This window comes from Mus caroli, unplaced genomic scaffold (assembly GCF_978045245.1).
Source record: "Mus caroli unplaced genomic scaffold, Mus_caroli_1 scaffold_4, whole genome shotgun sequence".
NCBI classification, from domain to species: Eukaryota; Metazoa; Chordata; class Mammalia; order Rodentia; family Muridae; genus Mus; species Mus caroli.
The window spans coordinates 22,470,315-22,495,786 of record NW_028227259.1 but is presented as its reverse complement, the minus strand read 5'-3'; the positions used below and the strand labels follow the sequence as shown (position 1 = coordinate 22,495,786).

The 25,472-nt window shown below is 45.2% G+C and overlaps 1 protein-coding gene across 2 annotated transcripts; it reads right to left on the bottom strand.

The window, feature by feature from the left end:
• Positions 1-7,132: 7,132 nt before the first annotated feature.
• On the bottom strand, positions 7,133-24,959 carry Nup42 (nucleoporin 42). 2 transcript variants are annotated; one of them, XM_021162796.2, is made up of 7 exons: positions 24,750-24,959; positions 22,386-22,608; positions 20,342-20,436; positions 14,105-14,181; positions 13,218-13,304; positions 8,883-8,967; positions 7,133-8,142 (listed from the first exon to the last, which is right to left on the bottom strand). In XM_021162796.2, exons 1-7 carry the CDS (start codon positions 24,874-24,876, stop codon positions 7,574-7,576), a joined length of 1,263 nt encoding a protein of 420 aa, XP_021018455.1. In that variant the 5' UTR covers positions 24,877-24,959; the 3' UTR covers positions 7,133-7,573. The 2 variants fall into 2 exon arrangements, with proteins under 2 accessions (XP_021018455.1, XP_021018456.1); XM_021162797.3 differs by lacking the exons at positions 20,342-20,436; positions 22,386-22,608; positions 24,750-24,959 and adding an exon at positions 18,869-19,056.
• Positions 24,960-25,472: the final 513 nt, after the last annotated feature.

Below are 25,472 nucleotides of genomic sequence, written 5' to 3'. Positions count from 1 at the left end.
AGGGAAGACCCACTTTCAGTGAGGACACCCTTTTCAGCCAACCAATTATTAATTGTCCTCTCTGGCCACACTTTATGCAGGCTGTGGCCAGACGTCAGGTGGGGGTGTGTGCTCAGGAGGCTGACAGCTGAGCACTGAGGGGCGGGGTTGGGTCGGATACTACATAAACGCCCAAGGAAATGTAAACATCATGATTGTGAAAGAGTGTAAGGAGACTCGGGCGGCCTCTCTTGGTCTCTTGCCCACTGAGAAGGGATGCTCTGTGGTCACTCAGCTCTGCCCTCTTGACTGGGTTGAGTTCTGAAGCAGTTTCTAACTACTGCCAAATCCTGGCCCTGGCACCATCTTAGCAAATGTTCCAGTGTCACATCCTATAAAGCCCCAGTATTGAGGTCCACGTCTAAGTGGGAAATAGTCAGAGCAGGTCACAGTGACAAAAGGAGAAATCAGGAGGGAGCTGAAGGGCCTGGGGGACATGGGGTCTGCTGTAAGAGGGGTTTCTTTCTCATTTTGTAAGTTTGTAAAAGAATCCGTGAGTGCACAAAGACTTCCACGCTGGTGTCTGTACCTAAATTCTTAGATGGCTTAGAAGCAGAGGATGGGTTCAGTTCCCAGCACTCCCATGGAAACTCACAACCTTCCATAATTCAGTCCTAGATCTGATGCGATCTTCTGACCTTCGAAGTCATGAAGCCTGCACGTGGTACACATCTATACATGTACGCATGAGGCATGCACAGGGTGCACAGCCATACTTGCAAGAAGAACACTCATACACCTAAGATAAAAATCTAAAAAAATGCTTAAACTTGGAAAAATATATTTTCTATCTAAAAATGAGTAAACAAATTGCAGTCAGTCCATTAAATGAATGATACTTCCAATTAAAAAATTGCAAGTCACTGACAGAGGAACATAGGTGACCTTTAAATGGCTACTCCAGGGGCTGAGCTAGGGCTCGGCAATTAAGAGCACCAACTGCTCTTCTCAAGGACCCAGGTCTAATCCCCAGCAACCACGTGGCAGCTCACAAACATCTGTGATTCTAGTCCCAGGGGACCAGTCCCTCTTCTGGTGTGTAACAGCACTGCTTGGATGCAGGGCACAACCATATGCAGACAAAACACACATCCTTACAAAATAATAATAAATAATTGAAAAAGTGGAACTTGAGTGAGGGGTCAGCAGTTAAAATCACTTGTTACTCCTGCAGAGCACCAGGATCAACCCCAGCACCCATGCGATGGTTCACAACCATCTTTAACTCCAGGTCCAGGGGGTCTGGTGCTCTCTTCTGACCTTGATAGGCACTAAGCACACATGTAGCACACATACATATGTGGTGCCCTGTGGTAGGATTTTTCCTGTCCAATTAATTTAAATATTAGTGCAGCAGGAGGCCTGTGATTGGACAGGGAAAAGGGAGGTGGAGCTAAGAGTTGCAGAGATAGAGCTGGAGGAGACAGGAGAGGAGAGGAAGCAATATGGAGGACGACCAGGATGATTTAGATTCCACGTGGCTTTAAATAACCACAGGTAGCTATCATACCATATAGGGATAGAATAATTAGTGTAACTTGCCCAATCTAGGTGGGCAGTTTGTATCATTATCAATTGGCTCTGAAATTATTGTGGGCATCTTCTAAATTGAGAATTTATTGGTATATAAATCTGATTGGTTAATTATATGCTTCAAGAGTTTTGATTTTACTGGGTTACTGGGTATTGTGATATCTAACCATGAAGTGGGCAGTCACTGCATGGGGCTGGCAAGGCAATGACTTGCCAAGGGAAATTAGGAAGTCAGGTGGAGATGTCTCGAGAGCCCTGGGCCAGAGAGTCTGCTGAGATGAGAACACCCGGCTGGAGCCATGTGGCTTGCCAGTACCCAGCATAGTGCAGGAACTTGCCATTCTTTTTAATATTTCCTGAAACAGTGCCCAATGCACACATATGTATATATGTGGTATACATACAAGCAGGCAAAAATACATAAAAAGTAAATTTAATAAAAAGATTAAAGTAGTGACTCCATCTAAAAGCGTGAAAACTGTGATGTAAGTCAGAGTCCTGGGGAAAACAGCCCTATCTCTAGTGTCAGACAGTGGTCAGCAGCTGCCCAGGCTGCAGAGAAGGGTCGATGGTTGCAGGCTCCCAGGGATACATTGGGATGGAGAGCTGCTGGTGCTGCTGTTGGTTTCATGTGTGCATGTCACATTGTGTTTGAGGAAGTCTGAGTCCTCAAAGAAGCAGAATGAGGGTACACTTTAGACCATGAGGCCAAGGACCATTTGCATAATCCTCTTCCTGGAAGGAGTTTCTGCAGCCTGAGTGAATTTGTGAAAGGCTTGGGGCAGAAGGACTACTGCTGACTGGTGTCACCAGTATGAGTAGAAGACACACTGTGATACAGGACTATGCTTCAAAAAGGACACAGTAGGGCAGGGAGGGAACACTGTGGTTGGATCAGGAGGTGTTAAGTCCATGGGTGGAACCTGGTAGTCAAGAGGGCTGCAGGTTGGCTAGACTTGGAGAGGGTGGATAGAGGAGTGGGCTGTCAAAGTGATAAATAGGTGTTGATGGCTGTGGTCTTTAAGCTGGACAAAGAATCTGTGTGTTCAGAGAGAGAATCATTTGGGACAGCCTTTCTCCCCAGCCTGAGTTTTCCTTTCCCTGTAGTAGCCAATTTTGGTCCCATTTTTGGCTATTGAGAAGCTCTGTAGCTGCTTTGAAAGCTGGAATTCCACTAGAGTCATGCCTCCATTCTTTCCTGTCACTGAGCTGACCAAGGTGGCATTTCTCCTTATAGCCTCTCCATCCCCAGCCTGTCTTGTGAAATTCATCCCTGGGGCAGTTCTGGGCTTGTTGGTTTAGCAGCATCAAACGCTGTAACACGGGTCTGCAGAGCAGAGAGGTGCCTGATGGCAACCACAGGGTGTTGGGCATCCTGTCTGGCAGCCTTCTTTCCTAGCTCTGCTGGGAAAGATGAACACAACACCCAGGGCAGCATCCATGCCAGCTACAGTAGTCATATCAGGCTGTGGTGGTAAACTGTCAGCAGCTTAAGGAAAGACTGGCTCATAGGTGCATGTTTTAGGCTATCGTGTGAGCATGGTGGCACACACCTTTAAATCCAGCATACTTGGGGAACAGAGGCAAATGGATCTCTGTGAATTCAAAGCCATCCTGGTCTACAGAGGGAGTTTCAGGATATCCAGAGCTACAAAGTGAAATCTTGTATCAAAAATAAATTATTAAAAAAATAAACATGGCGGACCACACTCTATACTGTAAAAGCAACATTGTGGATCAAGTTTATTCCACTGTAGCTCTGTGACTGAATACCCGAGAGAAATGAAATGGAAACTTAAGGGCTCTTTGGAAAGTCAGTTGTGTTGGATGGTGTTTTGCTGGGGCAAACATGAGAAGGAGTACTTTCCTGAAGTGGACACCGTTGAAAGACTAAGTCAGACTCATGACAGCATGTTTCCCTGAAGCAGACACAGGAGAGAGGATGCTCTGCTAAAGCAAGCACATGAAAGGACAAGTGAGGAATTCTTTACAACAACATTTATGTATCGGTCTGCCTAACATTGCATGGAGAGCTGGATTTGTGGGGACTCCATAGATAGAAATGCACCCAAAACCTTCTGGTGCTGTGCTGCAGCTTCCTGCCGCTTCTGTAGACTCTGGCTGATTAGCAAAGTGATGTCTGCTGAGACAGACGCACATGCTGAGGCAAGAGCTGTGGAGATCACGCGATATTTGGAGGGTATAAATGGGACTCGATGGACAGCAACAGAGGCTGAGCTAGGCTTGCTTATAGAGCTCACTGTGCAACACTTGTGGGTCTTGCATCTTTGCTAATCTTCGCTTGACTGACCAAGGCACAGAGGAGAACTTCCCCTGGCATCCCTCTGGGTCCCTCCTGCTGACCTGTGCCAAGACTGAGGGCTGGCTGTCTCTGCTAGGTCATGTCACTGCTGTTGCTAACCTGACCTGGACTGCTTGTATATCTGTGAAGTGTTTGTGAATGCATCGAGCTGCCACTGCTAACCTGTGAACTGAACTGCTGACAACATAGACAGGAGTTGCTCCAAAAAAACATTTCTAAGCAGGCCCACTTCCCCCATTTCCTTTCTTTCCCACTACCTCTGGTTGGCGGTGGGCTAAAAGGGAGGTTAAGATGTTTAAGAATCATCATTAAAAGTAAGATTTGAAAGAATGAAAAGATACAAGAAACAACGTAAGTGGGACGTTTTGGCTTTCAGTATCAGCGCATGGCAGGGAGTGCACAGTGGAGTCATTCATATCATGGCAGCCAACAAACACAGGCCTACCCTACCAAGACACTTCCTCCGGCTAGGCCCTGCTGCCTCATGGTCCCACAACCTCCTACCACACCAACAGCAGCTGGGGATCAATACTGTGGGGAAGCTGGACCAGGGGGCATCTAACAAGATGTACTAGGATTAGCCATTCACAGTTTCTACTCAGTATTTTCAGTTATACTCAAAATGGTATAAAGACCCATGTCTTAGAATCCACCAATTTAGTATTGTCTACTCACAATTGGGGCTATAGTTAAATCAGTTAGCAATGGGCAATAGCCAGATAAATCTATCTGCTATTGTCTTAGTGTTTTACTGCTGTGAAGAGACACCATGATCTTGGCAACTCTTATAAAGGAAAACAGTTAACAGGGGCTGGCTTACAGTTTCAGAGGTTTAGTTCATTATCATCATGGTGGGAAGCATGGCAGCATCCAGGCAAGCAGTGCTGGAGGAGCCAAGAATCTTGACCTGAAGGCAGCCTGTCTTTTGCAGACACTCTGACTCCAGGCTGGGTGGAGTTTAGACATAGAAGACCTCAAAGCCCACCCGCACAGTGACACACCTACTCAAACAAGGCCACACCTAATAGTGCCATTCCCTATGGGCCAAGCATTCAAACACGAGTCTATGGGGCCAAACTTATTCAAACCCTCATAGTTACTAATATGGAAAGTTCTTCAGAATGCTTTGTAAATAAGATACAAAATATGATTCCTCATAATAATGCTATTTCTCAGTGTAGTTAGTTATCAGGATATGTATAAAGAACACACTGGAGTGGTGTGCATGTGGTGGTTTGAATGAGAATGCTCCGGGCCCCTGCCCCCCACTCATATTGTTGTAATGCTTGGTTCCTAGTTAGTGAAATTGTTTGAAGATTAGGATTAAGAGGTATGGTGTAAAGCTGGGCGTGGTGGCGCACGCCTTTAATCCCAGCACTCGGGAGGCAGAGGCAGGCGGATTTCTGAGTTTAAGGCCAGCCTGGTCTACAAAGTGAGTTCCAGGACAGCCAGGGCTACAACAGAGAAACCCTGTCTCGAAAAACAAAAACAAAAAAACCAAAAACAACAAAAAAAAAGAGGTATGGTGTAGATATCCATTAATTCTCATGGCCATCCAACCATCCTCCTGCCCCTCCCCAAATCTGAGGATAAGGAGGCAGGGGGCATCTCCAGGAAGAGACAGAGACCTGGGATAGGGGAGGCACCCAAGAATCAACGGGGGTGTCCTTAGCTATGACTTAATGTGGGTCTGCATCCACCCTGCCTCAAGGTACAGCCACAGGGGAGATAAGACATGGGAAGTGCTTGACTCTTTTTCCATGCAGTGTGCTGGGCTTCAGGGAAGCACCTAGGTACTGCTCTGGGGGTGAGAAAGCAGAGTCTGAAATGTGGGAAAGCTGGAGCTGGCTCGGCGGTCCCCGGGACTGTGACAAGGCTGGGGCAGCGGGGTTCTTGGACTCTTGGGAGTCACAGAAGAGCTGGGAACGGAGGAGTGTGTGTGTGTGTTTGCACAGGCTGGAGACAGCATCTAGGACAGAGCCTGGGGAGGAAGGGAAGTGCCAGCTTGTTTCAGGGGTGATTGTCCTTAGCTCGGTGGAGGCCTTCTACCTGAGATTTAGCTGCAGCGGCTCTGTAGCAAAGACCTGCATGCTCCCCGTGGTGGTGGTAGATGACAGAGACAGTTCATGTTTATCCATATTGTTTATTGGATGTTCATTGTGGAAAGTGGATGCATACCGTACCATACCCACTTCTCAGGGTGGACTCCAGATTAAATAATGAAGTGGAAATTTAAGGGTTCTTTGGAAAATTGTTTGGATGATGTTTTGCTGGGGCAAACATGAAGGAACGTTTTGTTAAAGTGGACACATGTGTGAAAGCCTAAGGCAGACTCGTGACAGCATGTTTCGCTGAAGCAGACACAGGAGAGAGGATGCTCTGCTAAAGCAAGCACATGAAAGGCCGCGTGATGGAAGATTCTTTGTTAATGACACGCATGTATTGGTCCGCCTATCATTGTGTAGTTGATCTGTATTTGCTGGACTCCATAGAGAAACGCCTCTGATGTTAGATGGGAATCACACTGTTTAAAAGGATCAGAATATGGATCCCGGGGGACAGAATGCTCTGCATTGTTCATGAACATCTGGAGTGCCCGTCCTTCACTAGGTAAGCCATTTGCTTTAGTTTTTTGGTCTACTATATGCATGTGTGTTTGTGCGCAGCTATGTGTGATGGCCAAAGGCTGGTGTTGGGTGTCTGCCCCTATCATTTCTCCATCCTTTTGACAGGGTTTCTGGAAATAGCTGGTCAGCAAGTTCTGGGCATCTATCTGTCTCTGCCTCTTGAGTGCTGGGGAGACAGATTCACCCACTCCCATGCCTAAGCGCTGGGCATCAGCTCGGGTCCTCACATTTGCATATCTCTGCAGCTACTGCTCCACCTACTCAGTGGCCCCTTCGACACCTTCCATGTTTGATTTTCTCCCATGTAAAAGGTCAGGGCTTGGGACTGGAGAGGTAGATGGCTCAGAGGTTAGGAGGACTGCTGCTTCAGAGGACTAGAGTTCAATTCCTAGCACCTTCATATGGTGCCTCACAACAATCTGTAACCTCAGCTGCAGGGAATCTGACCTCTAAAGGAACCAGGCATGTACGTGGTGCACAGACACACATGCAGGCACAAGTCAGAGTTGGGGGACGTAGTTCCTGTCATGCAGGAGACACTGTACCTGGGTTTGATCTCCAGAAACCACTGTTCACATCCCTATTTAAAGGGACAGAAAGTGAACTGGAGTAGAATGAGAAAATGACTTTTATTCAGTACACTGTACTGTTTAGTTCCACTCGTAATTACAGCACAAAGAGTCCCTTGCTTATTGACATTTTGGCTATCCTTTATTTAGCTAGGTGTTTAGAAAAGTTAAACTTTAAAATCCCTCAAATTACTGAAAGCTATATATATATAAACTCATTCAAGCCAATATCAGAAGTCATAGTTAGAGATGGAGTATGGGTCAGGTAGAATCCGCCTGGCCTGGGCGAGCCTAGCGTGATCTGCAGCACTATAAAAACAGGGCTTTCAAAACCATTCAGAGCTTTCTCTTGCAGGTCTCTTGTTCACTCTGTGCTGTCCACACTGGCCTGAATGTGTGGTGTTCTGCTGCTCAGCTTCCCGGACTATAGGCATGCAGGACATGCCTGGCTAAGGCATTCTTTCTATATTTAAACCTGACCTTTATACAGTCAGAAGCTCGACAGGTGGTGGCTTCAGTGGGATTTTTCCCAGGGTAAATCTCTGGGATTGAAACTGCTCCAGTTCTTCCTTCATCAGCTGATCCCTGGGCGTGAACAGTGCGTTATCAGTGGCACCGGAGGCTAGGACAGAGGTAGATATGCCGCTACCTCCAAACACGTCAGAGGAAGGTTTAGCAAATACAGCCTGAGAATGTGGACTAGGACTGCCAAAACCAGCCACAGAACTGCCACTTCTCAAGGGAGGGGCTGTTGTAGAGCCAAAGGGACTCGCTGCCATGGAGGCTGGAAATCCTGAAAACCCAGGTGATGCAAAACTGGAAGCTTCAGGGCTCTTGAACGAAAATGACGCAGCAGATGTAGCTTCAGGTTTCCCAAGTCCAAAGGCTGGAGTGGAGGAAGAGATGGAGGAGCCAGCAGAGGGCCCAGCCCCAAAGGCTGGGTGACTTCCAAATACTGAAGTGCTTCCAGAAGGAGGAGTGGCAAGTCCAGGACTTGTTTTAAAACTAAAGTTCTGAACAGTACTGCTGCTGCTGTTATTCACTGGGAAACCTACAAACATAGGTTACAGTCAGAAAATATGGCTGTGCCACTCCCTTCTTTTATTTCAGACATGTGTAGATATTGAAGAGTTTAGGGACACATGAAAACAAAGTTAAACTGACCCTCTAAGCCCCACTGCCCTGTCATGACTCATGTGCCCATGAGAGTCAGAGTGGGTGTGCACTTCGGCTTGCCATGCTTTTCAGCAGAGCAGCCTTGTGACTGCTGTGTGCTGACAAAGGTCTCAAAGACACTTCTGCCACACTGGTGTGCTCCTATCAAATTCCTGAGAGCCTGGCTATGAAGGCCAAGCTTGCCTTAGAAGTTTGCAGCCTCTGCAGGCTAGAATTAAATTATATATATATATATATATATATATATAAAATCATCACGCCCAGTTTCCTATGAGGCTGAGAGACATTCCTAAAATGTCCTTCTAGAGCTGGGCATGGTGGTTTCCATCTGTACTCCCATTGCAGGGGCAGAGGCAGAAGGATCAAAAGTCCTGGTTCACAAAGTGAGTTCCAGGCCAGGGCTACACAGTAATAGCCTGTCTCAGAGACAAAAGTACTTCTATAAGCTGAGCCCCAGCACTCCCCCTTACTCCCTGCCTTCCCAAAGCATTTGTGGAGCTAAGTTCTTCAAGGCTTCATTATGGAAAAATTTGTGAGAATTATTTAAAATGGTGATTCAGGCTTTCTAAAGTTGCAATCTATAGCATCCCACTTTTCTGAGCCACACTCTCTTACCTGGTGACCCAAACGACCCTGCTTGGTTACTTCCAAATCCAAACGCAGGCACTGCTTGACTGATCCCATCTTTTACATCAGAGAGCTGAAAAAACCAACACAAATACAACACTTCATGAGTAGTTATCATAGACTGTTGTTATACAGTACATTTTTAAAATGTATTATTTAAATATGCACTTTTAATATATAAAATGTCCATAATCAAGAAAAGGGAAGGATATAATACTCCACAAACTATAAAATCAACTAATATGCACATTGATATAAAACTGCACTAGAAATGAATAACAGTTATCTCTGGCTGGGGACAACTTTAATTTACACTTGTTAAAGTTCAAGTTGTTAAATTCAATTTGGTAAATTAAAATAGTTAGAATTCAACTTGTTAAAAACAACATATTATAATCAGAAAAACATTTTTTAATCAAGATACATTGTATCCATATAAAAAACCTTCAAGAATAAATAAAATTGCATTCTAGAAAACCACACATGTCAGTGTTTATAAAGTTACACCCGAATTTGTTAGTCACTCCAGGTACAGGTGAAAAGATTGTCAGCGTATGCCCAGGCTACCTCCTCAATGCTTCAACTCAACTTGCAGTCACAGTGCTATAAAACGCTTCCTACTAAAACCCACTGGACTGACCTACTCTGCTGACTGATGAAGGTTCCCTTTCAAGGAACCTTCCACCAATCCCGACTCCTTCCCTCCAAGACTTTGTCTTTCTTCTTCTTTTTTTCTCTATAGACTAGGCTATCTTGAGCTCACAGATATCCACCTCTCCTCTACCTAAGTGCTGTGATTAAAGTTGCATACCACTGCACCAAGCTTGAAACCCTTGAAGCTGAGCTTTCTTTCCTAGAAGTATCTTAGACAATTTTATCTAGTTCACATAGAGCTAGTTCTCAACCTTCCTAATGCTGTGACACTTTAATACAATTTCCTCATGTTGCAGTGACCTCCCCAACATAAAATTATTTTAGTTGCTACTTCAAAACTGTAATTTTGCTACTGTTACATAACTGTAACATAAATATCTGACATATAGATGTCTCATATGTGACCCCTGTGAGGGTGTGTTATCACCCTCAGGTTGAGCAGAGATGATGTGTTTTGACATATTTCAGTGACTCCTAATACACTTATAATCACCACCCTTAAGAGCTTCCTATAACCTTCCTGGGCAGATAGCCCTTTCTCCACTTCTGGTCCCACACAATTGCTCATTAGCTCACCACTACAGACAGGTGGTGTCCCTTCCGTAGTTTCATAACGACAGAATTATACAGGGTTTTTGTTTTGTTGTGTTTGTTTCTTTTTTCCTTGCTTCTTTTTACTGGAGTAATAGTCACCAATAGGTAAATGGATAAACAAATGTAAGTACATCTATGCTCATGATAAAAGAGTAACAATGATGACATGCTAAGCCACTGAGAACGGGTTGCTCCAGGGACCTTACAACATTCACAATGACCTGGAAGCATTCATCCCAGAGGGAAGGTCTACAGTTCCTTAGACTTAGGCATTACTGTGCTCCCAGCTCTCAGCAATGGTGCGGCCAAGGGAGTTCTACAGCTGCAAGGTGGAATAAGCACATCTTTAAGTCCTTGGATTTGTAATAGTTTCCAACTTTCAAAACTAGTCCTACCCCAGTTCAAAACCTTATGTTAAAGTTTTACATTTTATTTATTTATTTATTTAGAAACAAGGTCTAAGCATTCCTTGGCTGTCTTGGACTCCAGTATGTAGATCAGTTGTTGCAAATTCAGAGAGATCTGTCTATCTCTGTCTCCCTAGTACAAGAACTAAAGGAGTCTACCATGGCTAACTGAAAACTGGTTTTAAAAAGCACAACTGGCCTTTAATCCCAGTACTCAGGAGGCAGAGGCAGGCGGATTTCTGAGTTTGAGGCCAGCCTGGTCTACAGAGTGAGTTCCAGGACAGCCAGGGCTACACAGAGAAACCCTGTCTCGAAAAACCAAAAAAAAAAAAAAAAAAAAAAAAGCACAACTGTCCCCACTTTTCTGAGAAACAGAATAAGTTCTAGAGCTTCAGCTCTAGATGACCACATAGTGAGGGTGTGTGAGCACAGGGTGAGGGTGTGTGGGCACAGGGTGAGGGTGTGTGGGCACAGGGTGAGGGTGTGTAGGCACAGGGTGAGGGTGTGTGGGCACAGGGTGAGGGTGTGTGAGCACAGGGTGAGGGTGTGTGGGCACAGGGTGAGGGTGTGTGAGCACAGGGTGAGGGTGTGTGGGCACAGGGTGAGGGTGTGTGGGCACAGGGTGAGGGTGTGTGGGCACAGGGTGAGGGTGTGTGGGCACAGGGTGAGGGTGTGTGGGCATGTGGTGAGGGTGTGTGGGCACAGGGTGAGGGTGTGTGGGCATGTGGTGAGGGTGTGTGGGCACAGGGTGAGGGTGTGTGGGCACAGGGTGAGGGTGTGTAGGCACAGGGTGAGGGTGTGTGGGCACAGGGTGAGGGTGTGTGGGCACAGGGTGAGGGTGTGTGGGCACAGGGTGAGGGTGTGTGGGCACAGGGTGAGGGTGTGTGGGCACGTGGTGAGGGTGTGTGGGCACAGGGTGAGGGTGTGTGGGCATGTGGTGAGGGTGTGTGGGCACAGGGTGAGGGTGTGTGAGCACAGGGTGAGGGTGTGTGGGCACAGGGTGAGGGTGTGTGGGCACAGGGTGAGGGTGTGTAGGCACAGGGTGAGGGTGTGTGGGCACAGGGTGAGGGTGTGTGGGCACAGGGTGAGGGTGTGTGGGCATAGGGTGAGGGTGTGTGGGCACAGGGTGAGGGTGTGTGGGCACGTGGTGAGGGTGTGTGGGCACAGGGTGAGGGTGTGTGGGCATGTGGTGAGGGTGTGTGGGCACAGGGTGAGGGTGTGTGGGCACAGGGTGAGGGTGTGTGAGCACAGGGTGAGGGTGTGTGGGCACAGGGTGAGGGTGTGTGGGCACAGGGTGAGGGTGTGTGGGCACAGGGTGAGGGTGTGTGGGCACAGGGTGAGGGTGTGTGGGCACAGGGTGAGGGTGTGTGGGCACAGGGTGAGGGTGTGTGGGCACAGGGTGAGGGTGTGTGGGCACGTGGTGAGGGTGTGTGGGCACAGGGTGAGGGTGTGTGGGCACAGGGTGAGGGTGTGTGGGCACAGGGTGAGGGTGTGTGGGCACAGGGTGAGGGTGTGTGAGCACAGGGTGAGGGTGTGTGGGCACAGGGTGAGGGTGTGTGGGCACAGGGTGAGGGTGTGTGGGCACAGGGTGAGGGTGTGTGGGCACAGGGTGAGGGTGTGTGGGCACAGGGTGAGGGTGTGTGGGCACAGGGTGAGGGTGTGTGGGCACAGGGTGAGGGTGTGTGGGCACAGGGTGAGGGTGTGTGGGCACGTGGTGAGGGTGTGTGGGCACAGGGTGAGGGTGTGTGGGCACGTGGTGAGGGTGTGTGGGCACAGGGTGAGGGTGTGTGGGCACAGGGTGAGGGTGTGTGGGCACAGGGTGAGGGTGTGTGGGCATGTGGTGAGGGTGTGTGGGCACAGGGTGAGGGTGTGTGGGCACAGGGTGAGGGTGTGTGGGCATGTGGTGAGGGTGTGTGGGCACAGGGTGAGGGTGTGTGAGCACAGGGTGAGGGTGTGTGGGCACAGGGTGAGGGTGTGTGGGCACAGGGTGAGGGTGTGTGGGCACAGGGTGAGGGTGTGTGGGCATGTGGTGAGGGTGTGTGGGCACAGGGTGAGGGTGTGTGGGCATGTGGTGAGGGTGTGAGCCATAATCATTTGCAGAGACTTTGCTTTGCCCTTCAAGTTATAAATGAAACATCCTCTACCAAAAAGCACTAGGAGCTAGAGGGATGACTCACAGGTTATCAACACTGTTCTTCTAGAGGACCTGATTTCGGTTCCCTGCACCACGTGGCAATTCTTGAGCATAACCCCAGTCCCAGGGATCACACACCCTCTCCTGACTTCTGCTCCGTCAGGGACATACTTGGTGCACAGATGTACATGCAGGCAAAACACTCACACACAGAAAATAATGGAAATTAAAAAATAAAAGCAATAGAGCCAGTGTGCACCTTTAATCCCAGCACTCAAGGTGGACACAGGGGTCTCTATGAGTTCTAGGCTAGTCAGGGCCATTTCAGATGAGACCCTGTCTCAAGAAACACGAAAAGCAACAGGAAGCTAGACATGGAGGAGACCGAGACAGGTGGTTGTGACTTCTAGAGCAGCTTGGGCTACATGACACGTTGCAGGACATCCTAGTCTATTTACTCTTGTCTTAAAAACCAACACAAAACAAAACAGGGTAGATAAGACACTTCTTTGAAGAAACTTCTTCAGTACTCACCAGAGCTCCTTTGGTTGACATAGTTAGATTTTTTAGTTCATTTATCCTATTCCTCCACTGACTTATAAGCTGTTGGACAGAGTTTAGCTGGAGAGAGAAAACAAAAATAACTCAAGACTGACTGTTTAAGCCCTGCTCCTGTTTGCCAGAGATCATCCAGGTCTAGTTGCCTCTCTGTTCTCTCACTCCCTGTATCTCATGGCTGATCACCTAGAAGTGCAGAGCTGGTGCTATCGGGACAGGAGGGAATTATGTGTAGTAGCTGTCTCTGAAACTGTAAACTAGCCTTCCTTCAGGCACCCAGCTTACTCACTGGCCCACTCACTCTGGTTTCTTCCGGATGTCTGCTCTGTGAGTGTTAATGTGTGGGGCAGAACTCTGTTTTCCTGGTCTCCATCATGGACTAGCACCAATGGAAGCAGTAATGTCTTTCAGATGGCAGAAGGTCTGAGTTGTAGGACTGGTTGGATAATTTATAAAATAATATCCCTTATCACAATAGCACAGTTTCAGAGGTTCGGTCCATTATCATCATGGCAGGAAGCATGGCAGCAGACAGGCAGAAACGGGGCTAGAGGAGGAGCTGAGAGTTCTACATCTCGATTTAAAGGCAGCCAGGAGAGGATTCCTTCCTGCAGGCAGCTAGGAAGAAGCTCTCTTCCATACTAGGTGGAGCCTGACACAGGAGACTTTCAAAGCCCAGTCCCTCTGTGACACTTTTCCTCCAACTAGGCCACACCTCCTAATGGCCATGCCCTATGGGTCAAGCATATTCAAGCCACCACTTTCACCAAACATGCCAAAACATAAGCAAGCCACTACAAACACAGGAAAGCAGTAACTGGCAGCCAATGCTGCTGAGGTAGAGGAATAGAAAACAAACTTACATAGCTCTGTAAGTTATTGCTGGTTAAGAAGTTATGGTATTCAAGCCTCAACTCCTCTGGTGAAATGTCTGTGAAACCTGAAGTGAGGAATCAGTTGGAATTTAAACAGTAAGTGATTCTGGTAGTAAAGCTAGAGTTTGAGACAAAATGTCATAATGCTGATTGTCAGAAATATTTCAAGATCAAGGAAAAAAAATCAAACCCTATATACACTAATGTTTAAATTAACTGGAAGAAAATATAGTTATTTCATCCTTGAATGACGAATTCTGTAAAGATAAAGAGTGAAAGGAAAGCAAGAGCTGATTAGACACATTCAAACCAATGCTGTTACATCTGCAATAAACAAATTGAAAAGGCAAACAAGAAACCAGGAAAACCACAACTGCATACACACGAGTAACATTTTTAATACAGAAACATTGTTTCTAAGTCAGTACAGAGACAGGCAAAGACAGAAAATACAAACAGCTCACTACAATTTCAGAAGGCGAGTAAATAAAGAAAACTTAAAAATTCAACTTAGTAATAAAATGCTTTCCTCACAGACTGGCAGACACTAAGAACAGATGATCACTGCCACTCAGGAGTGGTTTTGGATGCTGTTCTGAACACACTAAGGAATTTTCTGGGGCAAACAGTCCATAAACAAGCACAAGTGCTAAATGCTAAGACTCTAACCTACATTTCTAGGATTTAACTTCAGATACTTGTGTTATGCAAAAGGATGCTTATTCTAGTACTTTCATTGATAAATGTAGAATACTGGGGCTTAGGAATGTAGCTCTGTGGAGAATGTCTGCCTGGCATGCATGGGGTCTGGGGCCCTGATGAAAAAAAGCAAGCATGCAGAACAAAAGTACACTACTACTTTATATAGATAAAGACATATAAATGCATAAATAATGTGGTGCATGGATGTTCTGCCTGCATGAATGCATGTGCACCACATGTGTGCCTAGTGTCAGATCAATACCCTGTAAATGAAGTTACAGTCAGTTTTGAGCTGCCATATAGAAGCTAAAATTGATTACAGGTCATATGGAAGAACAGTTGGTGTTCTTAATATGCATATACTTTAAAGGAAATACCAAAAATGTCTCAGTTTATCTATACCACCAAGTGATTTTATTGTCTAAACCAATGACTCTACTTTTAGCACTGAGAACCCTAAGAAAGGCAATGTTCTTATTTTTGACACAGATGTCCTTGGAACCCTTGTACCATTTAGTTTACTCCAGTGCAAAAAGCACTCAGGAATCATACTGGATTTGTTTGTTTTTCTGTATCTATAGTATTAGCATCCTGCTTGTTCAAAACAGAACTCAACTTTGACTGATTCTGTGTCCACTGCCAATAGCTCTAAGTCGGTCATCAGCAATCACTTCCTAACTTGTCTCCCTGCCTCCTTGTCTTGTGCCCACTCCCAAAAGCTCATTCTCCCTCCTTCCTGCATCACTGAATCAGCTTTTTCTAGTCAGACCACATCCTTCTGCTGAAGCTCTTCAATAGCTGCACATCCAATGTAATGAGAGCCGACATCATATGACCCTTGGCTGCTGCTCTGGCTTTACCCTGTATCATTACTTTCTTTCTTCTGTTATTCAAGCTCATTGCTCTCACCGCAAGGCCTCTGCATCAGCTGTCAGACTGCTGGGAATGTTTCCTCCAAGCTTCTTATATCAGATGCTTTCCCTTCATTCAAGGCTTAGCTCTTAAAAGGGTCTCATAAGACTGTAACAACTCTGCCATGGAACTCACCCCAATCTCTACTCATTCAAGCTGTGACCAACTAGTTTCTTATCTAATCCCAGAATACAGAAAGTTGAATACGGAATTATTTGAATAGCTATTTTCTCAGGAAAAATAGTACTTAAAAGGATAGTATGTAATGGCTAATCTTGGCTGTCAATGGCACTCCCTTCTTGGGGAATAACCTCAGTGGAGGGGACTGCCTGTTAGACTGGCCTGTGAGCATGTCTGAGGGATGTTCTCTCAATTGCTAATTGATGTATGAGGGCTGGGGGCCCAGCTCACCATGGTTAAAACCATCCCTAGGCAGCTGGACCTGGGCTATGTGAGAAAGCTAGCTGAGCACACCTGGGGAAGTAGGCCAGCTAGCAGTGTTTCTCTGTTCTGCTTCAAGCTCTTCTTGCCTTTGGTTCCAGCATGGGCTTCCCTGAATGATCGGCCATTAGCCTGTAAGCTGAATAAACCCGGTCTTTGCCAAGTTGCTTCTGGGTCATGGTGTTTATCACAGCAACAGAAAAGCAAACTAGGACATGGTACAAAAGAAATATTCTAGCTACAGAGAAGTTTGGTTTTTTTGTTTGTTTTTTATTTTTTGAGACAGGGTTTCTATGTGTAGGCCTAGCTATCCTGGAACTAAGTCTGTAGGCCAGGCTGGCCTGGAACTCAACAGAAATTCACCTGCCTTTACCTCTAGAGTACTAGAGCGCTAGTTGTGCTCCAACATCACACAAAAGTTAGGTCTTTATAATGAAAATGTATCCACATACATTAGTGAACTTGTTAATGTTTGGCTTCTCAGCTAGCTTAGTTGGTTTTTCTAAATACTAGTTTTAACTGTGTGTGTGTGTGTGTGTTCTGGAGTACTGATGTCTGTAGAGGTCAGAATGCAGCTTTGGCTCCCTTGGAACTAGTTACAGCAAGTTGTGAGGCAGCCACTGTGAAGGCTGGAAGCTGAACCCACATACCCTGCAACAGCAGGACATGCTCTGAGTTGCTGAGTGGCTCTCACCAGCTCTGTCTGCCAGTTCCTGTCTGTGCTTCTCTATTTATCCTGCTATTGGCTGTTTACATCCCAAAGACTTGTCACTGGAAAAACAAGTCTCAATGGCTTTTTCAGATAAATGTGGCTAGAGAGTGGAAGGTTTTTATTTTGTTTGTTTTTTTTCAAGACAGGGTCTCACTCTGTAGACCAGGATGGCCTTTAACTACAGAAATCAGCCCACCTCTGCCTCCCTAGTGCTAGGATTAAAGGTGCATGCCACTATGCCCAGACAAGTGGGAGAGTTTTAAAGGCCAGTTTTAAAGCAGATATAAAAGCCAATGAACTTTTTGAGTAGTTAGATTACAATTCATCTGTCTGTTCATCTTGGGCTTAGAATGGATTTCAGCCAGCGAGATTCTGTAACAAGACACTTTGGTCTTGAACATGCCCTAGAGAACTTCCATACATGACACAGAGCCCTCTAGAATGCAAAAACAAAACCACAAACTAACCCTGAAGTCAACACATATTCATGCTATGACTAGTCTGTCTGTCTGTCTGTCTGTCTTTCTCTCTCTCTCTTTTTTTTTTTCGAGACACAGTTTCTCTGTTTAGCCCTGGCTGTCCTGGAACTCACTCTGTTGACCAGGCTGGCCTTGAACTCAGAAATCCGCCTGCCTCTGCCTCCCGAGTGCTGGGATTAAAGGCGTGGCCAACATGCCCAGCACCACCACTAGCCTTACTAGAAGAGATTTTTAAAGACTGGGAAGCTGTTGTCCTCATGTGACAGAAAGGGTTTCCATCATTCTACCCTTTCCCAGGGAATTTCAGTCTTACTATTGGCAGTAACCCTGTCATTCTCTGCCACAATCGCCCAGGTGACAGGTTTATCTCATTCACTGTTCTGTTCTCATTCAGAAAATATCTACCAAAGCCAAGTGTGAATAACCATAGAGCTGTTATTCTTTCCAATACCATCTGTTGATGACAAACGTCCCTTCGAGTGAGCACCACAGGGCAGAAGCACGGAGTATATGCACCCCTGCTTTGTCTGAGATAGTTTAAGTACAGAGTCAATGGCTAAGAGGCTGTAAAAATCAGAGGTTTTTATTTCATTAAGAACAGAGATAATTTTACCTCCTCGAGTTAGAATGATATTCCAAATCCTTCTTCCCATGATGACTATAGTCTACAAGCAGCTTGTTGCTGTTTCAGTTTATGCTAAATCCATCAGTTTTACTCAACAATACTTTTATACCAATACTACACATTTCAATCAAAATGGCCATTAGTGTCTTAGTATTATGAAAACATTTATGAATGTATCCAGTTCCTACAGATATCTCAGGGATAGGTTGCCAGATTTAACTCACAAAAACCCCCAGATATTTACATAAATTAAAATTTCAAATATAAAACAAATTTAAGTATGTCCCAGATATTATATAGGATATATATATTGAAAATATTTTCTTTTTAAGAAAGATTTATTTATTTTGTGTATGTGAGTACACCAGTGCTCTCTTCAGACACACCAGAAGAGGGCGTCAGATCTTGTTACGGATGGTTGTGAGCCACCATCTGGTTGCTGGGAATTGAACTCAGGACCCCTGGAAGAGCAGCTGGTGCTCTTAACCGCTGAGCCATCTCTCCTGCCCGAAAATACTACTTTCTTATCTGAAATTTAAATTTAACTGAATGTCCTATATTTTACATGATTACCCTATGAAGAACTCTCTATATTTCATATTTTGAAATGTAAACCAGAGATGTAAGACATTAGGCTTTAGGTCCATTTGTAAATTAAGATTTAACACTTGGCAGTACTTACGTACTAATATTTAAACCAATCTAGGGCTTACAAAGCTTACAGAAACTACCACTATCTTAAATGGTCTGTTTTCATGGTTTCTTGTTTTCTTTCCTCCAGGACACAAGGTTCCAGGAAGAACCCCAACCGCTCACGGTTTATGTGTCCCTCAAATGCAGATCAGGGTGAGGACAAATGAAAGTCAGTAAAGAGTTTTTACCTGAATAAGAGAGTGGTGGTGGTGAGCCAGAGGTGAGGGGTGAGGCCCAGCAGCGCTCCTGGAATCTGACCCTGACTTCAGGGCTGGGCTGGGCCACGCCTGCTGTCTCCTCAACAGGAGAGACTCAGGCTCTCCATGAGAGGCTTGGAAGAACTTGGCAGCCATAGGGATCATGGGAAAAACCAAATGGAAAGAAAGGAGTCTTCTAAAGAGATGCCATCCCTATGGCTCCTTGAGAGTTCCAACAGGCTTTATGAAGAAGCAGGATTCTTGGGAGGGAAGAGGAGGAAAGGTAAGGCAGCAGCGAGGGCTCTAATGGTGGGCAGCGTGGGACTCTCCTGGTCACAAGGTAGCACTGAGGGCGTCCTGAGGGTTTACAGAGGGAATCCATAAAGCAGAGCCTCTCCTTAGTTGACTGAATTAAAATTGTGGTAGGTCCTGATTTTACTATTCTTTCTTGAGAATAAATAATACAAACTAAAAGAAATACATTATGGCTCTCAGTCATAATGTAATTATGTAATTAGTAATTATGTAATTAGTCTCAATCATTTAGCTGGGATATTTGGGTACTTTAAAAAAGATCTAGCTGTGCCTAAGTTTGGAATAAATTTATTTAGCATGGCCTAGTTTTAGACAGTAGAAATTTTATATTTGAAAAACACACAGAAGTACAGGGTTGCGTCCATGGTCTAGTGGCAGGGCTCTTGCCCAGCGTGTCTGCTGGTCTGGGTCCATGGTCTAGTGGCAGGGCTCTTGCCTAGCATGTATGCTGGTCTGGGTCCATGGTCTAGTGGCAGGGCTCTTGCCCAGCGTGTCTGCTGGTCTGGGTCCATGGTCTAGTGGCAGGGCTCTTGCCTAGCGTGTCTGCTGGTCTAGGTTCCATAGTCTAGTGGCAGGGCTCTTGCCCAGCATATATGCTGGTCTGGGTCCATGGTCTAGTGGCAGGGCTCTTGCCTAGCATGTATGCTGGTCTGGGTCCATGGTCTAGTGGCAGGGCTCTTGCCCAGCGTGTCTGCTGATCTGGGTCCATGGTCTAGTGGCAGGGCTCTTGCCTAGCATGTATGCTGGTCTGGGTCCATGGTCTAGTGGCAGGGCTCTTGCCTAGCATGTATGCTGGTCTGGGTCCATGGTCTAGTGGCAGGGCTCTTGCCCAGCGTGTCTGCTGGTCTGGGTCCATGGTCTAGTGGCAGGGCTCTTGCCCAGCGTGTCTGCTGGTCTGGGTCCATGGTCTAGTGGCAGGGCTCTTGCCTAGCATGTATGCTGGTCTGGGTCCATGGTCTAGTGGCAGGGCTCTTGCCTAGCATGTATGCTGGTCTGGGTCCATGGTCTAGTGGCAGGGCTCTTGCCCAGCGTGTCTGCTGGTCTGGGTCCATGGTCTAGTGGCAGGGCTCTTGCCCAGTGTGTTTGCTGGTCTGGGTTCCATCCTCACCAAAAACCAGCCAACAAGTCAAGCACATGCTTCCCAGTTACCTGAAATATTGGGTTTCTTTCTCACTGGTGAGTAAACAGAAAACATCCACTGTCCTGACGACTCCCAAACTTCTACATCCTTAACAATTCCTTCCCTGGAAAAAAAAGAAAAGAAAGAAAAATGAGAGTAATGGATATTTTTAACTTGTTTGTTAAAATTTGTTACTTATGAAGTTGGTTGAGTGACTAAAAATTTAAATTCTAGTAAATACATAAATTTACATATTTTTAATTTTCTTTTCTTTTTTTGTTTTTGTTTTGTTTTTTGAGACATGGTTTCTTTTTGTAGCCTTGGCTGTCCTGGAACTCACTCTGTAGACCAGGCTGGCTTCAATTCAGAGATCCACCTGCCTCTGCTTCTGAAGTGCCAGAATTAAAGGCGTGCACCACCACCATCTTCTTTTCTGAAGACTCTTTTCTACCTCAGAAGTTTACAGAACCATGAATTACAACCGGAGCATGGTGGAATACAGCTGCAATTCTAGCACCTGGGTGGCTGAGGAGAATTTTGAGGCCAGGCAGGGTAGTGAGTTTAAGGTCAATCTGGGCTGTACACTGTTTCCAAAACAACACCTTGTATTTTGTAGTTACAAATAATATAGAATTAATAGCACTAGCTTTTGAATTCATAGAAAAACTAATCCATATACTTAAGAATTATCATAAATATAATATTTTTAAAGAACTAAATACAATGCACAGTATTTTTAACTGGAAACAGTAAAAAGTACTACTATAAGTTCTAGAGAATCATTAAAATTTAAGAGTGGAGCCGGGTGTGGTGGCGCACGCCTTTAATCCCAGCACTCTGGGAGGCAGAGGCAGGTGGATTTCTGAGTTCGAGGCCAGCCTGGGCTACAGAGTGAGTTCCAGGACAGCCAGGGCTATACAGAGAAACCCTGTCTCGAAAAACAAAACAAAACAAAACAAAACAAAACAAAACAAAAAAAAATTAAGAGTGGGTTATAGGACTTCAAATATATTTTACTTAAATTTTCTACTTTGTAATATAGGAAACAGGTCCATGTACTTAAAACATACACTTTTAAATAATTTATTTTTTGTTTTATGTGCCTTGGTGTTTTGCCTGGATGTATGTCTGTGTGAGGGTGTTGAATCCCTTGGAACTGGAGTTACCGAAAGTTGTGAGCTGCTGTGTGGGTACTGGAAATTGAACTCAGGTCCCCTGGAAAGACAGCCAACATTCTTAACTGCTAAGCCACCTCTCCAGCCTTCAGATCTGTGCACTTAACAGCAAATCTGAACAAAATTATAGATACATTTGACTCTAAATTAATGTTTCTTTCATATCGAATGTGACCATTAACTACTAAAGTGATATGTATCACAAAGGATGCTATTACACTTAGGATCACAATAGAACTCTGCCTTGTTACACACACACACACACACTCCAATTGATGCTTGAAGATTTAGGCACAGTCCTCAGCATTTCAGAAACAAATGGCTGGTGAGGTGACAACACTCTGGAGACAGAGGCAGTGACACCTGCGTTACAAACCAGCCTGGACCACATAGGGAGACCCTGCTTTCAAATAAAACAAAGCCTGCTTGTCCCCTTAAAAAAATACACCCCAAACAAACCTAAAAATTCACTCTTTATGGAACTTCGAATAGGGAAACTGAAATAAAGGTTTTACAAAGAAAAATATGTGATATTATCAGTACCCTTGAGGATAGCGATTGTTCTGAGTTGCCCAATACTCTGTAAAGAGCACAGAACACACCGACTTTAGTTTAAGCAAGACTAACCTTTGAAATATGCTAGTACAACAGGAAGTGGACCAGAGCAGACAAACCTAAGAACGCACACTAAGTGACGAGGTTTGAGAAGCTCACAGTGTGAACAGGCTGGCTGAGCCACAGGGCCACGGGTGACTTCTTTTTCTTGTTTTGCTTACTCTGATTTTCAAAACCATTCTTTTTTTTTTTTTTTTTTTTTTTTTTTTTTTTTTTTTTAAGAAAACACTGTAATTGCTTCTGGAGAAACCAAGCAATTGATTTTCTACAAACTTTAACTCACAGAAGTTTCTTTTCATCTTTCTGCTCATCAGAGAGAGGGGAAGCAAAAGGGTTTTGAGATGACCCAAAGCCTCTGCTGGTCGAAGCCCCAGAATCAAAAGAGCCAAATGGTGGTTTGTCCTGATCTCTGCTGCCACCCCATGGTGTGGGCTTGGGGAAGCTGGAAGGCTGGATGACGTTGGAGTACCTCTGGCTGCTCGCATTCCACCCTCGACGGTTATTCCCTAAAGTAATCAAGAAAACAAGACAATCGGAAAATTGGTAACTTTTTCAAATCTTGAAAATCTCTATTACATTTTATCTTATTATGTCTTGAAATTATACACAGTGCTATTTTCTACTAGTTTCGAATGGCAATCCCTTTATGAGTTATAGTTTGTTATATGTTATAAAAAGTCACTTAATGTTCTCTTTATATTAAAAAATGAGATCAAGGACAGGTGTGTTGGTGTAAGAATTTAATCATAGCACTGTGGAGGGAGAGACAGGCAGATTTCTAAGTTCCAGGTCAGTCAGAACTATATAGTGAGGTCTCATCTCAAAAAGTAAATAAAAACCCCAAAACCCACGCTGACAAAAAGCAACAACAAAGTGAGATCAATGTGATCATAGAAATATAAAGATATATCGTTGAGTTCAGTGTTAAGCCTATTAAATTGACCATGGGGGAATAAATAAAAAAATACTCTAAACATCTCTAAAAGCTTTGGGGTGAGCCCAGCACGGTCAAGGCCCTTATTTGACCTATCATTGAATGTGTGTGTATGCTTCTGCACTGGGCCATACAGAGACAATGAATGAAAGAGAACAATGAATAAAATGGATAGTAAAAAGGGTTAAATTTTACTTTCTGTCCCTAAATAGGTATTTAAAAAGTGTTTGCCTCAGTCTTTACTCTGTGGACACAGTGCCCACAACCTATCCTTCATATAGATAGCAGAGCTTACTAATAGGTAAAGTATAGTGTAGATTTCTAACAACTCATAAAATAATAATAAGCCAATAGGACTTGTTTCAGGTTTTGATACTGTTTTTATCACTTCCTAGTTTATGCTAGGATAAAGATAATTTATCTTAGGATTTAGAAAATATATCACTTAATATATATTAAAAACAGACCGATAGAGCACTCCTCTGGCTGAAATACAGACATGCCTTTGGTACACAGTTTTAATCTCAGACATCGAAAGGAAAGTTAGTCTGTAGAAGGAAGCAGCTATGTTTGAAAGTGGTATCTAATTGAGTGCAAGACAAAGTGACAAATCAGAGAAAATTTTGACAGAATAGGATATGCCCAGCTCTCACAAGAGGAGGAACAGGAAGCTACGTAAGATGGAGCAGAGCAGAGGGAAAGAAGGAGGCATTTAAGGCCCTAATGTGGGCCTTAAAATTCCAAAGCATTCTTTTTCTTTCTTTTCATTCTAAAGTTTTATTTGTATTTTTCACCTAATTATCTATCTACTGAACATTTACTTGCAAATTACTACATTTAAAGTAGGTTTCCAGAGACAAAATGGCAAACATTCCTCTCAGCAGTCCCTGGCAGTATACCAGTATCTATTGGAACCTGACTCCTAATTTGGAGTCTTTCACTAGACCATTGTAGATGATACAATCTGTCTCCTCCACGAAAAGATTGGAAACATGAAACCAGCATGAACACGGGGGCTGGAGGAGCCTGAAAGAGAAGGGGAAAGAGAAGCACCCACTGACAACATCACGAACTAGGTTCCACTGGGCAGTGGTAGCACAGGACTTTAATTTCAGCACTCAGGAGGCAGAGACAGGTGGATCTCTGTGAGTTCAAGGCCAGCCTGGTCTACAAAGAGTTTTTCAGGACAGCTAGGGCTTTACACAGAGAAAGCCGATCTCTGAAAACCTAAAAACCAAAACCAAAACAAAACAAACAAAAACTAGGTTCCAAAATTAAGAGAATAAAACGTATTTATCTGACTTTTAAAACCTTGTTTGTGCTGGTTTAATGTCTAACCCCTGAATACCCTTTCCACAAAACCTGTAAGATTCTTGACCCAGTGTCAGAAGCTACTAACTAAAGCCCAGATTTTAAGAGCTTGTGATCACGGACAAGGAAGGGGAAAGAGTAGAGAAAGGGGTCTGAATGGACCCACGTGAATTCTCCCTACCACTGCCATTCACCAAAAAGGAGGTTTTGATGAAGATATCTCTAATTTAAAAACGCAGTGTTTGACATGAGCACCCAAGTCCAAACGCCTGTCCACGTGTGACGAGCGGAAACGACTTGTCAAACTATTGGGGGTGAGACGTCGCATGCCAGCGCAGGGGCCCGGGGTGGAGGTGTGCGTCTGCAGCAAGAGGCCCTGGCTCAAGGCTCCCAGACCGTCACCTGAGGGTGGCTGCTGCTGCGGTGGCGGCTGCCGGGCCCCGCCCGCACCCCGGGCGCCCGGATGCTCGTTCCAGCAGCGGTCTCCGAAGCGGCACCGGCCTTGAAGGAAAAACTGGCATATGGTCATGGTAGCGCCGTCCCAGCTCGACCCAGCTCTCGGTAGCCGGCGAGGGCCCAGGCTCCAGCAACCGAGGCCCGGCTAGTGTGACGTCATCGCCCCGCGCCCAGAGGCTCTGTGACCTGTGTGCGGCGAGCGGCGTGGGCTTTAGCCAATGGGATTTAAGAAGAGCAGAGCTGTCAGCGCTCCGGTAAAGGAGTCCCGAGAAAGCGGAGTGCTGAAATGGGACGCGGGCATTGGATCCCGGACCCGAATCTAGAGGATACCAGATGTAGCAGACAACCAGCAGCCCTCTAGTTGGCTGTATACAGTTTGCGAGACTCATTCGTTCTTTACATTTACGTAGGGGGAAAAAAAAAAGGTAAAAACGGGCTTAACAACGAAAAAAGTCTGTTTATCAAGAGAGAAGATTTACAGAAAGCCAGCTGTAACCAGGAAACAGGACCCAATGCAGGCGAAAAGCATCTATTAATTTCTTAGTCGGTAATGTCTTAAAATTTCACGTAAATGTTGCCTTTTGAAATTTTATCAGGAAAAACGACAAAGTGTAAAACCGACACAGAAGCAGCCCGATTTTCCTCAAGAGCCCTAGCTGGCCTCGAACC